The 14,507-nt window shown below is 46.4% G+C and overlaps 1 protein-coding gene across 15 annotated transcripts in view; it reads left to right on the plus strand.

Annotated features, from left to right (window-relative positions):
* KIAA1217 (KIAA1217 ortholog) overlaps positions 1–14,507 on the plus strand; it is a 576,411-nt gene that overhangs the window by 427,141 nt on the left and 134,763 nt on the right. For all 15 annotated transcript variants that reach the window (XR_008309941.1, XR_008309940.1, XM_053262266.1 and 12 more), the window contains one exon: positions 8,582–8,777. Coding sequence is in view for 13 of the 15 variants with exons in the window: in XM_053262266.1 (XP_053118241.1) it covers positions 8,582–8,777 (196 nt within the window). In the remaining 2 variants the exon portion in view is untranslated. The remainder of the gene's footprint in view (positions 1–8,581; positions 8,778–14,507) is intronic.

Genomic DNA, 14,507 nt, shown 5'->3' on the forward strand with positions numbered 1-14,507 from the left:
GGGAGAGCAATTGCCCCATTCAGTCCCAGCACAGTATCCCTCCAGTACAAAGGCAGACAAGAATGGAGTGGACCCTGGGATGAAAACAGAAGATTAGCCCGCCCCCCTCCCCGCCCCCTGCTGCTGCTTCTTGGTAGAGGCAGGAGGAAGAGATTGAAGAGCAAGCAAGCTGTTGCCCAACTGGTAGGGGGCCCTCCCTCAGGGACCCAGGAACATTTGTCCCAACTTGTTCAGTTATTGATATACCTCTACTCCGGGGATTATTGTTGCATTTACCTTACATTTCCTTTTAGACTGTGAGGATAGCCTCACAGTCATACAAAATCGGGCTAAGGGAGCCTAGCCCGATTTTGTATGCCCGTGAGAACCAACGGGCTCTCAGCCAAGCCCAGTCTCACGAAAGTGGGTCACCCGCTAAAACAATCATCCCTTAAGCCCAGGTTAGCAGAGCAAGAAAAGCCCGCAATATGCAGTATTCAAGGAGCATTCGATTTAGAGAGCAAAAACCACATCATTCCACAGAAAACAGGACGCAAGCAACTGTACGAATGGGGACGAAAGAAAGCTGGAGGGAGATGGAGCAAAGGCCTGCAAACCACAGCGGGGACTCTTTCTGCTCTCTGGTCCCATGGCTGCTCTGTGGATTATCAGAGTTCTTACATTCCAGTTTGTTCATTTCTTTTTGTTAAAACAGATTACAGAAGCAGTAAGTTATGATAAAGCAAAATACTACAGAAAAGACTAGTGGCTCCTCAATGGTCTTTTAATGGATATCCACAATGTGGGACATCCATTAAATGTGGGTATGTACAACGGTCCTGTGGATATCCACATTCCCAGTGCTTGTGAGCATGTCTGAAGGTCATCACTGCCCTTACTCCCACCCCACCCCATTTTTAATAGTGGGGTGAGGGAGGGACTGTAGCTCAGCAGCAGAGCCCATGCTCTGTGTGCAGAAAGGTCAATTCCAGGCATCTCCAGGAAGGGCTGGGAAAGATCACTGTCAGATACCCGCGTCGGAGGCCCGTGTCGGAAGTTCATTCAGTGCAGAGTGCAGAGTCAGAGGTGCACCTAGGTCATTTTGGAACCTGGACTTAAAGGCCTTTGGAGCTCCCCACCCCTGCAAGTTAAGCATCATCCCCCTACAGGCACACACGCATACACACACCTGACACACACAGTATTTTCAACACATTCTTGAGGGCACAGACAGCAACTGAACTCACAAGACTGTAAGACTATTAAAAAGGCATATTTATGCAAATATGCATTAGCAGAAGCATTTCAACACGCAACTTAACAGACTCCCATCCCACTTATTTCTTTCCCCTCTCCACCCTCTGTCTCTAAGCAGAGGTCACGCTTGGCCACCTGGCACGGGCCACAGTCGCCCTCAGCTACCTGGTGCAGTGCAGCAAACACACCAACCGGGACAGACTAAAGAAGATTTGGAGGGGGCCATGGGGTATGGAGGCCTAACCTGGGCTTTTCGATCGTGAGTTGCTGCAGTGTGGCTCCACAGTGCAGCAACTCACGAGTAGACCCCGACCGGGAGTCCGAAAATCAGCCTCCCGGCTCGGGGGTCTCTCCTGCATGCCTTGCCCCCACTCCTCCCAGCCCCAGCCAGCTCCATAACGGAGCCGGCAGTCGTGTTGGCGGGTGGTTTGGCCGCCCAGAGCAGACTGACTGCTTGTCTGCAAGGAGAGAAGGCTTAGCCTGCTCTCCTCACAAACCCCATTCAGGCTCTTCTCACTGACTCTGTGATTCCTTTGGGGACGGGCAACCACCTTATTATTTATTTATTCTTATTTTTATTTTATTTTTTCTGTGTAAATTGTTTTGAGGACTTTGTTGGAAAGTGGTACAGGTTGAGTACCCCTTATCTGGATTGCTTCGGACCAGCAGTGTTCCGGATTTCGGACTTTTCTGGATTTTGGAGTCTTCTACATACAGTACAGGGTACAGGTGGAACTCTTGCGACAGTTCCTGTGGCAAGAAATAATGGCGGCGGTGAGGAGGTGGATGGCTGAAGAGGCGAGCAGAGGAGGCGGGAGGCGCTGGTGGCAATGGGGGTGGGCAGGCGGTGGTGGGGCGGCCTCGCCTGGCCCTCAGAGACGCGGCGGCGGGACGGCCCTGGCCCTGAGGAAGGCAGCTTGACTGAATTTTTAAAATGAGCTGAGGCTTTGTTTTGTTTTGTTTTGTTTTGTTTTGTTGTTACGATGTGGTGTCCAGCTTTCGGAGCATTCCGGATTTCAGGTGTCTGGATAAGGGATACCCGACCTGTATATAAATATTCATAGTTGAAGCAGTAGTAGCAGTAGTTTCCTGTCTGGACCCGAGCCTGGTGAGCTTCACCAGCATCTCTGCTTGCCAGCATCCCAGTGGCAAGTCCATGGGCAAGATGCAGGCAATCAACTCTGGTGGGATACTAAACTGCCCCCCTTGTGCCCCATCAAGAGAGTTACAAGATGGGGAAAGCTACATGTCATCTGCCAACCACCATGAGAACAGAGAGGCAGCTAAAATAACCACAGCTGTCATTGGAGTTCTGCAGTGAGTTCCGATTGTATCGCTGAGGACTAGGGTCACTGTGCCTGGGAATGCCCCACCACAGACCAGGAAGTAACAAATATAGGAACATAGGAACCTAGTTAGAGGCACTCTTACCCCTGAATGTCCGGGCTGAAGTTCAAGGCCCCCACATCCCCTGGGGCCCCCAAATCCTCTTTAGTCTGTCCTGGGTGGTGTGGTTGCCCAAACGAGTATGCTGATGCTTAATTTTCAGGGGAGGGTTGCCTTTAAGTGCAGGCTCCAAAATTACCTAAGTTCACCTCTTGACATAGTGAGTCAGACCTTGGTCCATCTAGATTGTCTATTATTATTATTATTATTATTATTATTATTATTATTATTATTACATTTATATCCCGCTCTTCCTCCAAGGAGCCCAGAGCGGTGTACTACATACTTGAATTTCTCTTTCACAACAACCCTGTGAAGTAGGTTAGGCTGAGAGAGAAGTGACTGGCCCAGAGTCACCCAGCTAGTCTCATGGCTGAATGGGGATTTGAACTCGGGTCTCCCCAGTCCTAGTCCAGCACTCTAACCACTACACCACGCTGGCTCTACACCAGGGCTGCTGAGTTTCGGCCGTCCTACAGATGTTAGCCTATAATCCCCATAATCCCTGGCTATTGGCCACTGTTGCTGGGGATTATGGGAGTTGTAGTTCAAAAAACAGCTGGGGGGCTTACATTCAGGAGGCCTGGTCTACACTGACTGGCAGGCAGGAGTCTCTCTCAGCCGTCTGGGGATGCCAGGGGACCTGGGAACTGTCTGCATGCAAGCTTTCAGGTGCTCTTTCCAGAGTGGCCCCATCCCCAAAGGGGAACATCTTACAGTGCCCACCTGTCGTCTCCCATTCAAATGCAAACCAGGGCAGACCCTGCTCAGGAAAGGGGACAGTTCATGCTTGCTACCACAAGACCAGGTCTCCTCCCATCACTTACTGCATCACCACCTTTCTGTGTCGGGTCCTGCCACCCTTGTTACATGGCTGTCTGTTCTGCACTCTGAAAAGGCACTGGAGCCACGAGAAGGAAAGTACTGAGTTTAGTCTTGTCAACCCTGTGCTAATGTGTGCAGATCACAGGCCAACGGGGTTTCAGAAGTCTTGATTTCTGTTTTGCATGAAAGGAAACATCTTTTTTGAATCTTCGCTGGTGTAACTCTAAACGCTTTCAGTTGTGTTCCTGGGCTGCAGCAGTGGGTGTAACAGTGAGGTTCCAAGTCTGCAGAGCGGATCTAAATTAATGAGTGGAACTACTCCGTGAGTCTCCCTTAATTAGTGTGCGGTAAGCTGCTTAGCATTTGAATGAGCCCTGGTAGCCACTGTGGTTTGTTAGCCGTTGTGAACCTGATAGGAATCCAGAAGGGACTCTGACCAATATGAAATGCTAATATTTTGCTCAGAAACATAATTGTACCCAGTGGATACTCGCTAAATTGCCACATGCGATCCATTTAAAAAACAACAACAACAAACCAGCTGTACCAGAAGTGGGGCAGGAGAAAGTATCACTCCAAATGATCCACTTTCATTGTTCATTTGGCAGCCTGGCTCACCATTGAAATGAATGGGATGTTGGGCATGACTAATATGTCTCATTAATTTCAGTGGGACTACTCATGAGTAACTAACTGAGTCTGGATGTCGGCCTCTGTGTTCTTGGGTAAGGAACCATCAACTGCACACAGATATTTTTGCCTGAAAATTCATGGAGCAAAATGTCTCAGGATGTCCCTGTTCCCAGCCCTACCTGGAGATGCCAGGGATTGGTTTTGGGACCTTCAGCATGTAAAGGAGCATAGAAAGCTGCCTTGAACTGAGTGAAACCATTGGTCCATCTTGCTCAGTACTGTCTACACCAACTGGCAGTGGCTCTCCCAGGTTTCAGGCAGGAGTCTCTCCCAGCCCTACCTGGAGATGCCATGGATTGAACCTAGGACCTTCTGTGTGCAAGCATGCAAATGTTCTTCCACTGAGCTACAGCCCTATCCCCTAAGGGGAATATCTTGCAGTGCCCACATGTAGTCACCCATCCAAATGCAAACCAAGACAGACCCTGCTTAGCAAGAGGGGCAATTCATGCTTGTGACCACAAGACCAGCTCTCTTCTGATCACAAATTTCCTGCATCAAACGCTTGCTTATAGATATACAATGCCAAATACTGTTGCAGCCTCATTCACATTTCGGGTGATTGAATGAAACAATTACTGCCTCCTGGAATTTGTTTCTGGGACAGTTCTCACTTCGCAGGCATTAATGCATGTGTGGCAGCATGGGGTGTTTGCAGCCTAGACGGAATCCTCATAGAGGCACTTCAAAGCGTACCTCCATTCTCTAAGAACAACAAAAAGGAGCAATAATTCCTGGAGGGAGGAAAAATACTGCTTCATAATCATGTCACTACAGGACACTGGATAATACTTCATATATGAATGCAAACCTTTCACAAGCACAGCGCTCTGGAGGCTTTAGATTTCTCGTTAGGTATTTCCAAGTTATTATATTTTGTGAGCAACTGGACACGTTGGCAACGGAGGGAAGGTGGGAGGAAGGTTGAAGCTCTCTACAACAACCGAATGAAAACCTAATAAAGGCTCAAGTTGCTCATTCAGCCAAGGTCACCAAGGGAGTACAGTATAACATGAGCCATGCCATTTCTGCAGCAAGCTCACCTCTGCCTGCTTAAAAAAAAAAAAAAAAAACCTGCTGGAAAAGGCCAGATGTCAGCAATATGGCTCTCTCTCCCCTTGTTTTTAAAGTTATGCTTGATCTGGACAGCATTTTCCAAGCTTCTAAATATAGAACATCATTAACAAAGATGAATCAGAGTTTAAAATGAGACAAAGAACCATGATGAATCCCGTGTGCAGTGTGTGTGGGGTGGGGAATTTGGAATTATTTGTTCTGGTGAAAGCTCAGAGCATGTCTGTGTGAGAGCTCCACATGGGTATTATTACTATTAATACTCAATACTAATACTGCTGCTGCTACGACTACTACTTTCTACTATACCAGAAGCAAAAAAAAAGCAAAAGATTATTTGATATTTATTTCTCTATTTATTTATTTAATCATATTTCTGTACCACCTGACAGGCACATACATAAGTTAAAATACAAGTATAAAAACAGGATAAATTGATTTATCTTTTATTATAATGTGGCACAAGGGACTACTTTGCTGGTGTGACTTCTAAGGTGACATCATTATGATACCCAACTGCAGGGGAAATGGCTGAGGGAACAGCACAGGCCCAAAATGGATACCGAGGAGCCTGCAGTCGCTGGGTACACACACACACACCCCAAAAAAAACCAGTGCATGCACGGCTACGGTGTAAGAATAAAACTGCTGTACAGCTGGACCTCTGATGCTACTATATACTAAGTTAGCCCATTTGTCTGTCTGCACCAGAGCTGTACAACTTTGGCCCTCCTGCAGGTGTTGGCCTACAACGCCTATCATCCCTGACTTTGTGGCTGGAGATGATGGGAGCTGAAGTCCAAAAATAGCTGGAGGGGCCAAAATTATGCAGACCTGGTCTACACTGACTGCCAACAGCTCTCAGATAGGCAAAGTTGGCATCAGATTGCAACATCCTGCACTGGGGGCCCCCCGATGGTGGGCTGGGGGCCTGCTTCCCCCATCTGCTGCACACCATTGCCCAGTAAGCTTGTCAGGGCCCAATGAAGAAGCATACCAGGTGGCAGGCAGGAGTGGGCGCTCCTTCTAATAATAGGAGCTTCCGGGGTCAGCTGGGTAGGCCCTCCAATGGGTGTGGGCCCCTAGACCCATGCAGTGACCCATTGCTGATTCCTAACACTGCCCTGAGCTGTTGCCAGGGCTTCCCCAGCCCTACCTAGAAATGCCAGGGATTGAATGTGCAAGCTTCTGCATGCAAAGCAGTTGCTCCACCAGTGAGTTGTCATCCCATCCCCAAATGAGTATCCCCAAATTTCTCAACTCCTCCCTTGACTTTCCACACCAGATTTCCAGAGATGCCATTTAGGAAAGACAATTCCACAGTGCCTTTTATGTTGCAAGCCACTTGCTCTGTTTCATTGGGAGCATTCACTTCTCCAATTATAATGAGCTATTTCAGGAAGTCATGGCAGAAAAATGGTGTTTATCCAAGAAGAAGCCTTTGAGCCGTGCTATGAGCCTCATTCCCTCCCCTGAAACCATTGTCCTCCCATCCAAGCCCTAAAATTCCTGCATCCCTGCAGATTTCCTAATAGCTCTCAACATGCCCCACCCTGCCCTCATTCACTGGCCAGCCCTCCACACAAAATTCTGCTGAAGACAACATGTAGAATAGTGTGGATGAGGGAAGGGAGAACCAGTTGGCAGTGGAAGTCTAGAAAAAGCTAGCATGGTTCAGGAAGAATTTATTGGAAGTTAGTCTTGAAGACAGATTTGGAGGGCTGTTCAAGATGGCAATAAACAATAGGGATGTGCACGAACTGATTCGGAGGCCCTTTTACGGATCTCCAAACTGGTTCGGCGGTTTGCATGCACATGCACTGGACGCTTCCGGTCCGATGCACATCGGGGTGGCAAGGAGGTATGCTGCCATCCCACGGGACACAGTGCTGGTGGGGGAAACTTGTGGGGGGGGGGAAGAGCACCCTCCCTGCTCCTTAAAAGTAACCCCCTGCCACCGAACTGGCCATTGACAGTTCCGTGCACATCCCTAGTAAACAAGACTTTGAAAAGATCTTGCAAATTATTTGAAGACAAACGCTTACTCAGTATCCAGACTCCGGAAAACTTCTGTTGGCTTTTCTAGTGGGATCTCATGCACATGTCACTTGGCCAGCGGAGACCTTGCACAATTTCTGCAGCGCCACCTGCTAGCCAGTTCTTGCTTTTTGTGATTAACCCACCCTTTCCCCTTTTTGTCAGAAAAGTAGTATTGAAAACTGGTGGTTAATCACAGAAAGCAAGAGCTGGCCAACTGGTGGAACTGAAAAAAATTGTGTGAGGTCCATGCTGGTCATGTGACTTGCATGTGAGATTCTGTTGAAGAAAAAGCCGATGGAAGTTTGTAAGTGTGGATGCTGAGTAAGCTCTTGCCTTCAACTTTCTCACAAACTGTTTTTAAAGAAATTGTTTATTGATGTGTGGAAGAGTCCTAAAAGGAGAAGCAAATGGTTTTTATAAACAATCTGCTCCTGCTATTGGGAGTTGTATTTCAGACAGCATGGAGACAGTGTGGTATAGTGGTTAAAGTCTTTGACGAGGACCACTGAGAGCCAAATTCAAAGCTTTCACTCAGCCATGAAGTTCATGGGGTGACCTTGGAGCAATCAGTATCTCTCAACCTAACCTACTTCACAGGGTTGTTGTGAAGATAAAATGTTGGAAGCAGGGAGAGAACAGTACACTGTCCTGAAGACTTTGGAGGAAGAACTGGATAAGAAATAAAGTAAAATAATTACAGATTGATATTACAGATATTTGAGCACAAGAATACAGTATCAGTCCAAGTACAGACTGACAGTGAAAATGCACCCCATGTTTCTGAGCTGAGAAATGTCCCTTCACATTACTTGCACACTTTTACTGAAAGCAGATTTAGGGAAATGTTGCTGGATAAAACTTTAATTTGTTGTATATAGGTTTTGTTGAGCACATATCTTCGTGCTTGCATATTTTTGTTGCAGACAACGTAAACAGTTGTCAGAACAGCAGAGAATGGAATTGCTATCTATGTAGCCTATAATGTCCTAGCCTCAAGTACTTATTTGATATGAATTTTGTGCAGTTGGATGTATAGCAATAAACATCTTAATGGAATACCCTGAGACAATCTTTTGTAAATAACGTACAAGGGAGTCACCTTGAGCACACAAGGTCTGTATAATTCTACATTCAACAGTTCAACTGATCTTTTATTTTTTTGAAAAATAGAGAAATATTTTTCTCTCCTTCCCTTAGGCAGGGATATTGAAGTTACTAAGAAGTGTTCGCTCTGCATTAATGATTTGTTTATTTTTTTATTTCACAGACCAGGAGCCCTAAGCTATCACAAAGCCCACAGCCCAATTTGGGAGATCAGGTGGAATATTTGTCAGAGGCATCCGCGGAGTCTCTGGAAATCATGGCTGAAGGAGAGTCCCCATCTCCTTTCTCCAGAGGAAGCCGTACACGGGCGAGTCTGCCAGTGGTGAGGACTACAAGCCAGACAAAGGAGAGATCACTTGGTAAGGAATGACTCCTGTATTAACTCTCGCCTCTTCTTATAATAAGGGCATTGCAGCACTTGCCCTGCAAGGAAAGGCTGAAGCATTTGGGGTATTTTAGTTTATGGAATCATTAGATTCATTGCAGTTGGAGGGGACCATGGAGGTCTTTTAGTTCAACCCCCTCCTCTGTGCTTCCTCATTTTGCTTCCAAAATGCCTTATACTGAGTAAGACCCTTGGTCTATCTAGCTCAGTATTGTCTACCCCAAAGCTGTTCAGCTTCAGCCCTCCTGAAGATGTTGGCCTACAACTCCCATAATCCCTGAGTATTGGCTACTGTGGGTGTGGATTGTGGGAGTTATAGTCCAGAAACAGCTGGTGGGGGGGGGGGCTAAGTTGAGCAGGCCTGGTCTGCTCAACTGGTGGTGCCTTCTCCAAGGTTTCAGGCAGGAGTCTCTCCCAGTCTGGGAGAGACTCCTGGGATTGTCCCCAGGACCTTCTGCATGCAAAGTAGATGCTCCACCACTGAATGTTAGAGGAAATGATGGCTAAACTGAGCTTCCATGTTCAGAGGCAGTATACTGCTGAATCTCAGATGCTGGAAGGTAACAACTGGGGTGGGCTACCAGCATCATGCTCTATAATCTCAGGGGCCTCTGACTGGCCACTCTTGGAAGAAGCAGGATGTTGGACTAGATGGACATTTGGTCTGATCTTGCAAGGCAAGAACATAAGAAGAGCCCATGCTGAATCAATTTAAGGTCCACGTACTTCAGCATTCTGCATCCCAGGGTGACCTGCTTCCTGATTATATTTGCCCTGCAAAATCTGTTAGAGTTAAAAACACAGGGCATATGCATTTAGAGATCCGATGTTAGGCCAAACAGCCCTGGAAATCAATGGAAATCAAACAGCCCATGAAATCAATGTATAATTTATTTTTTCAGAGTTAAGATTTATCAGGTGCTCTTTAAGAAGTATTTACATTCTGTTCTTGCATGGGAATAATAAAAGCCAACCTCTCAGATCATACATAGTAGATAGGAAGCTGCCTTATAATGAGTCAGACCACTGGTCCACTGTCTCAGTATTGTCTGCTCTAACTGGCTCTCCAGCGCTCCAGGAGAGCCAGTTAGAGAGCTCTCCAGGAAAGCCAGTTTCCTAGCCCTATCTGGAGATGCTAGGGATGGAATCTGGGATCTTCTCCATGCAAAGCAGATGCTCTAGCACTGAGCTAAAGCCCCATCCCTCAAAAAACAAAAACAAAACACCCCACACCAAAAAAACACCAAACCTGTAGAATATGTGATGTCAGGGATTGAACGCAGGACCTTGCTCTACCCTGAGCAACAGCTCCACCCCCATGAATGAGTAAGGATTAGGAAGCAATGGCAGGCTGTGTATACAGACCTTATTTTAGCCCACCAGTGCTTTCCCCCTGATTGATTGATTGATTGATTAAGTGCCATCAAGTCGGTGTTCAGTCATAGCGACCACGTAGGTAGATTCTCTCCAGGATGATCTGTCTTCAACTTGGCCTTTAAGGTCTCTCAGTGCTACATTCATTGTTGTCATAATCGAGTCTTTCCACCTTGCTGCTGGTCGTCCTCTTCTTCTCTTTCCTTCAACTTTCCCCAGCATTTTGGACTTCTCAAGAGAGCTGGTTTTAATGTGTCCGAAGTATGATAGTTCAAGCCTGGTCATTTGTGCCTTGAGTGAAAATTCTGGATTGATTTGTTCTATTTGTTTCCATTTGTTTGTTTTCCTAGCTGTCCATGGTATCCTCAAAAATCTTCTCCAGCACCAAAGTTCAAAAGCGTCAATGCTTTTTCTATCTTGCTTCTTCAAAGTCCAGCTTTCACATCCATAGAGTGTCACAGGAAAAACCATTGTCCGAACGATTCTAATCAGTGTAGGTATAGACATGTCACGGCATCTAAATATGCTTTCCAAGGCCTTCATTGCAACCCTACCAAGTGCTAGTCTATGGCGTATTTCTTGACTGATGGATCCTTTACTGCTGATGGTCAATCCTAAAAGGCAGAAACTATCCACCTCTTCAGTGTCTTCATTATCAATTCTGAGGCAGGTTGCTGTACTAGACATGGTTTTTCTACCTTTTCTCCTAGATCTGGATTATAGATGCGTTGCCACATGGTGGCAGTGTGGGACTCTGCAGACTGGGGTAGAATGTTCCATATGCCAAGGGTTCTTTTCAGGAGGATCCATGACAATGTCCAGAGGCGTCAGCCTTCCTTTGACCCCTCTTTTCATGGCGACACGCAAACATACAACGCTGTCTTATACTGACTCAGACCATTAGTTAATCTGCCAAATAGGGATGTGCACAGAACCGATGGGGGGGTGGCTCAAAGGTGGGGAGGGGCATACCTTTAAGGGTGGGGGGGTGCCCTTATCCTTCCCGCCACGTTTCCCCCACCAGCACTCCATTTTAAAAGTGTTCGTCAGGGCGGCAGCGTACTTCCCTGCCACCTCGTGTCCTCTTCGGCTGGGAGTAACAGGAAGTACCCGGCACACGTGTGCACATTGCACTTGCACACCCGATGTGCACATGCATGCCGGGTACTTCCTGTTACTTCTGGCCAAAGAGGACACAGGCAGCAGGGAGGTATGCTGCCGCCCCGACGGACACTTTTAAAATGGAGTGCCAGCAGGAAAAACCTGGCAGGAGGGTTAAGGGCACCCTCCCCTGCCCTTAAACATATGCCCCCCGCCTTGGAACCACCCGAACAGCCGGTCACTTGAACAGGTTCGGAGGCCCTTATAAGGGCCTCTGAACAGGTCCATGCATCTCCCTACTGCCCAGGAGTTTCCTTGAGTCCCCAGCTGTTGCTGGACTACAACTCCCATCATCCCTTTGTTCATTGTAGCTGGGGATGATGAGCTCTAACCCAGCAACATCTGGGGTTCCAGGGTTAGGAACCCCTCATCCAGCCCATTATCACCTACTCTGGTGTGCAAGTGGGTCTCCTGGATTACAATGATCCATCTTTCTCAACCCTTCACTTTGCGATCCTATTATTCCAAGGACTGAGCTTCAGCGTGCAATGCAAATCTCCATTTTTGAGCTCTTGAGCCTAACTTACAATTGCCTCTGTACATTTTGACGTGTTCTGGCCAGTGTGACTGCAGAACTCTCCCAATCCCCAGTGCCCTAATGCAGGCCGTGGGTGTCCAGACCCTACCTGGGATTCCACCTGACCACTGAACTGAGCTCCTACCTGTCCATTGCTCAGGCTCCTGGCATTTCTGCCCCGCTCTTGTGCTTCTCACACTAGCTTTTCTTGCTGCTCTGACAACAGATTAGTAAATTTCTGTTGGTGATTAACTGTACAAGTAGGAGCTTTCCAGAAGAATGCAGCCACAGGACAGGACAACTGTTGCTATATAAGGCAATTAATGCAGGTTGCTGAGGAAGGCAAAGGGTTATAGCCATAATGTAGCTTCTCTTCAGTACGAACTCATCTCCCAATAGACAGAGTCCCATAAAGCAGAAAGGACGGGTCATAAATCACACAGTTGCTCATAAACTGGACATTGCAGTTTATTTATTCTGTTAACAATCCCAGGCCATTTTTTAAATCAAATGTGCTTTGATATCTGATACACAGATAAGCAGCTTCTTACAAACATTCAAACAGCATTAGCTAAAGGAAGTATGAACTGGCTTCTTCAAGCCAACAGAAATTGAAAGTGATTTTTTAAAAAGGTAGTACTCTCACATATCTTGAGGGAAAGACTGCCGGTACTAATCTGCAGGAACCACAGCTTGTTTAGGTCACTGCAGAGGATACGTTCAGGAATTCTGTTCATAAACACATCCCAGTTTTTTATAATGGGGAAGCCAAGTTTATATTTCTGAAATAAACCTCATACTGTCTGGAGCTTTGGGAGCTTTGAGCATGTCGATTACTTCCATGCCCACAACGGCTGTCCCATTCATCTCAATGGAGGGTTCTGTTCTGAATGCAAGAAAGGGATGTGTGCATGCATCTGAATGAATAGGGCAGCCTCTGTACCCAGGAGCTCTGTGGGCACAAGGTCAGGCTCAGGGTCATAGTCTATAGCAAATATGTGCAGTTTGCATGCACTGAATGCTTCGTTGTAGTCGCACAATTCAGCTATTGTACATTCTAAAACTCTTATTTGGTCCAGGTGCTTGTGCTGCGCATTAAGTCAGACTGGATACCAACAAGTCTCCACTTTCATTCAGTGTCTTACGATCAGTTGAATAATTCCTGTATAATGACTGGAGACTTGTAGAGACATGGACACTTCCATCCCAGCAGGGGGAAGAGATGTTTTTAAAATCTCCCAGTAGTCTTGCAGTGCCTACTCACTGGACAAATAACAGAAACACAGTTATGATCCTGCCTGCAAAGACACACACGCACACATTTTCTAAAGGGCCGGAAGTTTGTTATGGCTATTGCCCAAACTCTCTTGAACATGCCAAAAAAAGGGGGGGAAGCAACACCCAACATGGAAGAACTGAAGGCAGAAGCTTTCTGGGTGCAGAAGATAGATTGATGGAGGGGGGGAATCACTCGTGGTTCCATACTATTGCAGAAAGAAATGAGAGCGAAATTCTGGAATTATTATTTATTATTGTTTACACAGTCAGACAGGTGTTATTGACTTCCCAAGGACCTGGGATGGCTGAGTTTTATTAACAATGTTGTTGCTGTTATTATTATAGATATCGTCACAGAATATAGGCTGTTCCCAGTAAAGCTGCTTTTTGTAATTGGCTAATGGTGATTTCTGTGGCCCCTGTGGTGGTTGAGGTGCTCTTCAAGTTGTTTTGGAATTGCACCTTGGGCGCCAATTACTACTGGGATTATTTTGGTCTTCTTCTGCCACAACCTTTCAATTTCAATTTGTAGATATTTGTATTTTGTTATTTTTTCTATTTCTTTTTCTTCTATTCTGCTGTCACCTGGTTTTGCTATGTCGATTATTTTGACTTTTGATTATTTTGATTTTTTGACTTTTCTCTTATTGCATTTGTTCTTAGTGCTTGTTCTTGTGCAGCCAGTATTAAACCCTCTGTTTCTTTCTTCAAGTTGCCATTCTTAAGCCATTGTCAGGTCTTGGTGATGTTTGATTTTCCAGTTATATTTTGCAAATATTGACCATGCAGTGGCTTGTTTTTCCATTTTTCTGCTCGGTTTATTAATTATTATTATTATTATTTACATTTTATATCCTGCTTTTCCTCCAAGGAGCCCAGAGCCGTGTACTACATAGTTAGGTTTCTCCTCACAACAACCCTGTGAAGTAGGTTAGGCTATGTTTCCTCAAAATAACCCTGTGACATAGGTGAGGCTGTGAGATAAGTGACTGGCCCAGAGTCACCCAGCAAATATCATGGCTGAATGGGGATTTGAACTCCCTGTTCCTAGTCCAGCACTCTAACCACTATACCACGCTGGCTCTGTTCCTGCAGGAATAGTCCTGCAGGATGGTACAACAGCTTTGGGAGTGTCATTCCTGAGGTCGTCCTGACTCATCCCCTGATGAGGAGCTGCTGTACCAAAACACACTGGGACTACTAGTGATTTTTTTTCTACTGAGCAGTCTCATGCAGTTTGGCCCTCCCAGGAGGTAGGAGGAGCTGGTTGCCTCAGGCAGTAGATTGTTGGGTGTAAGCAAGGTGGCAAAATGCCCTTCTGACCCGCCCCGCCCCCTTTTTTAAAAAAGAGAAAGACGGGGAGTCTGATGCAAG

This window comes from Hemicordylus capensis, chromosome 6 (assembly GCF_027244095.1).
Source record: "Hemicordylus capensis ecotype Gifberg chromosome 6, rHemCap1.1.pri, whole genome shotgun sequence".
NCBI classification, from domain to species: Eukaryota; Metazoa; Chordata; class Lepidosauria; order Squamata; family Cordylidae; genus Hemicordylus; species Hemicordylus capensis.